Source organism: Cyprinodon variegatus, unplaced genomic scaffold (genome assembly GCF_000732505.1).
Source record: "Cyprinodon variegatus isolate N-32 unplaced genomic scaffold, C_variegatus-1.0 Scaffold1510, whole genome shotgun sequence".
NCBI lineage: Eukaryota > Metazoa > Chordata > Actinopteri > Cyprinodontiformes > Cyprinodontidae > Cyprinodon > Cyprinodon variegatus.
Genome location: NW_015151963.1, coordinates 38994 through 42299, shown reverse-complemented (window position 1 = coordinate 42299; position 3306 = coordinate 38994). Strand labels below are relative to the sequence as shown.

Genomic DNA, 3306 nt, shown 5'->3' with positions numbered 1-3306 from the left:
TAGTAAACTTCAGATCCTGCGAGTGATTTTTATGTTTTTACTAGTTAGTGATGTCATTCCTGGGCGGGTCAATCTCCGCATTTGAAATCTATGAAAAATAAAACCCCTTCATTTTTTATATTCATGCTGGGAGCATCCGGTGACGACGTGAGCCTCTTATTGCCATGTCAGTTTTTTGATGTGTGTGATTTGACGTCACAGTGTGTGGAATACACATTTTTCACTTGTTATACACATATAAGACACGCATCTATGAGTGAAATAGATAGAAGGTGAGATCACAGCAGGATATTGCTAAACAGAAGACAATATGAGTGTTGAAAGCAGCAATATATCAGGCTCTGGGTGAGTTCACCAGTTTGCACCAATGTTTCATCCTGTCTGACATTTCATAGAAAAGAAAAGGGTACCTAAATGATTTCACCAAGAATGATAATAGTTTGTTTTTTTATTGCATGCAGTTAAGTTTTAGGTTTAGGACTTCTGACCTAACCTAAGCAACTTCCTGCTGGTAGAGAGCATAGCCATGTTTTCTTTTGGTTAAAAATGGAACAATATCTTAAATCTTTAAGCAGAGAAGTCTGGTGCAAAACATCCACATTGTGATCACAAATAAACATAGAGTCGGTGCAAAACATCTTGTCATAGCCGGCACCGTTTTGTTTTGATTAGAATTTTTTTTTCCAGGTATGAAATGACTTAAACTGCAACAGTACAGAGGGGTGACGAGACCGAATGACCAACACCCAGGACATTAAAAAGAACGAACAACTTTTTTTTGTTTTTTTTTTTTACAATAAGTCTTTCTGAACAGTAGAAGATTGTATTGCTGTTTTTCAGTCTGTGCTAGAAGTCCTTAAGTCCAGGCATTAGCACGTATCATCTACCAGCATTGGTCATCAGTTGATTTTGGACATGAGCTGCTCTGTGAAAAGCTTCTTCAGCTGAGCCACCTCTTCAGAGAGGGAGCTGAGTTGAGACTTCAGGTAAGTGTTTTCATGTTGATACAGGACTTCGTTTTGTCCGGGCGTCAGAGGAGCCTGGAGGTTACAGCCGGTGGTATTAGGAGGAGTCTGTCTCTCCCTTCTACATTCCTCCCCCTCTATTTGCTGAACCCAGGAGCCAGAAAAATGCCCTGCTGCCGCCTCACCCCCATTCAGTCCTTTGCTGGTCTCCCGAGGACCTTCCCGGCTCACGGCGGAGATGGATGGACTGCGCCTGGCGCTGTCGCACCCCACGTCAAGACCCTCGCCGCTCCCAGGAATCTTGAAACGTAGCTTGTGAGGAAGGTTCTTCATTGCTTCCGCTTGGTCGTGCTTGCCAACACTGGGGGCAGCAGGGTGGTGGACTTCAGCAGGTGAATGCTGGAGGTCATAGCTCAACTCTTCTGCCCGATGTGGGGAGAATTTCCCATGATCACCAAAGCGGTCCTCAAAAAAGATCGGGCTGCCCACACTGGACCCACCTGGGGTAGAAAACCCAGAGTCCTCTGACAGATTTCCGCCCTCCCTACAGCCCCTGGTGCTTGTCTGGCCTAAGGGGTTGCTGGGATGTGGTGCTGGGGAGCTTTGAGGGCCTGGATCCCCTCTGTGGGGATAATATTGAGGAGTCAGATTTGGAACATTGTGCTGAGTAGCTCCAGCAAGTGGTAGAATTTGTGTGCTGGAGGGATCTTTAATCAGACCAAAGCGGAACTTGAGAGCCAGCAGCTCTGCCCTGAGCCGGGCATTCTCCTCCAGCAGAGCAAGCACCCGGCTCTCCAGGACCATGTCGTTCACCCGCCGCTTCTCCCGAGAACGTTTGGCCGCCTCGTTGTTCTTCCTTCTTTTGTCCCAATAGCTGTCGTCCTTTTTGTCCTGGGGGATGAACTCGCGCTTGCGTCGGGCAGAGGCAGCCGGGCTCTCTTTACGCTTGACGGCTGAGGTGCGACCCAGCAGAGAGCGAGCCAGCAGGTTGCTGGAGGTCAGTATGGACACAGTTTCATCAGTGAAGGACAGAGAACCCTCAACTCCACTAGACGCCGCCCCAACAGGCGACTCCACGGCGCGCAGGACGGACAGCTCCTGCTGGCCTCTCATACCCTGAGACTCCTCTTCAAACATCATGCCAGGCATTGACTGAAGGACAGTTAAAAGCTGAATGCAGCGCAGTGAATTCTCAGGAACTCTTATAGTGGATATTTGTTGCAACACTGCCACCTGGTGGTGAAAAGAGAGAATGATTATGCACGTTATGCAAGAGTCATTACAACACAATATTATGTAACCCTATCACATCTCTCAAATAAAACAGGAGCATCTTGTACTGCCTTCTTACAAGCTTCATTCCATGTTTGATATGAGACAACAAAGACTGAACACTTAGAGCTGATCACCCCTAAAGGACTTCTGGCATCATTTAAGGGAACATATGAAAACCTGCACATTTTAATAAATCTACTTTTATATTCTCATTCCTCCCAAACTTTAGAAATATCTCAATGAATTGTGACATATTTATTTTAGTATAAATGTAATCTGGGTTAATTGCTATCTTTAATGGGTTAGGATCACGTAATTGCTGATTGGGTTTCCGGTCAGACATGCCTTACCAGCAGTGACCCACATGTCTAAATAACTGGAACATACCGATCCCATGTCGCTCATATCTAACTGACCTGCATCTGTTTCCCTGCCTCATGGTGGGAGGCTGACACATTTAACTGATTTAATTAATCATCAGACTTTTAACTTTTAAAAACGATATGAAAAAAAAATTCAATAATGTTAAATCGTTTTGTTTTTATTTAATATAAATAAATAGCGGCACCTTACCTGGTTTAAATGTTTAGTCCTCTGTGAATAATTTCCTAATTAATCATATCTTTTTCCCAGTCAGAAAGAAGCAGCTTCATATCCTCCTCGCTCTGGTTAAATAGGGCAGCTTCTCACTCTTACTTAATATTATTATTCATCAGCATGGAGCGCCTCCACTCTGCTCCACTTGGAATGCCGCAGCTCCTATTTGTAACTAGGAGTTCAGTCCGGGTCGGTGCTTATCCTCGCCTGAACCAGCGGGGCCCTCAGTGTGTGTGTGTTTAGGGCCCGCCTCCACCGCGGACCCCCAGCCCCCCCCTCCCGTCTGTCCTATCGTCGCTCACAGTTCCTCTCCCTCATCTCCACCATCATCGCCCTCGTCATCCCTTCTCACACGCCACGCCCACTCGGTCAGGACTATCCTGTCGTAACAGTTAGATAATTTAGCACCTCTCTCTAAGGATTTGTGTCAGATGCGGAAACGGAGTCAGACATTTTTTTTTTTTTTTTT

The 3306-nt window shown here is 45.9% G+C and overlaps 1 protein-coding gene across 1 annotated transcript; it reads right to left on the bottom strand.

The window, feature by feature from the left end:
* Positions 1–3039, bottom strand: LOC107103704 (nuclear factor interleukin-3-regulated protein-like). The gene is made up of 2 exons (XM_015403503.1): positions 2814–3039; positions 1–2198 (listed from the first exon to the last, which is right to left on the bottom strand). Exon 2 carries the CDS (start codon positions 2112–2114, stop codon positions 900–902), a length of 1215 nt encoding a protein of 404 aa, XP_015258989.1. The 5' UTR covers positions 2115–2198; positions 2814–3039; the 3' UTR covers positions 1–899.
* Between the last annotated feature and the right edge of the window lie 267 nt (positions 3040–3306).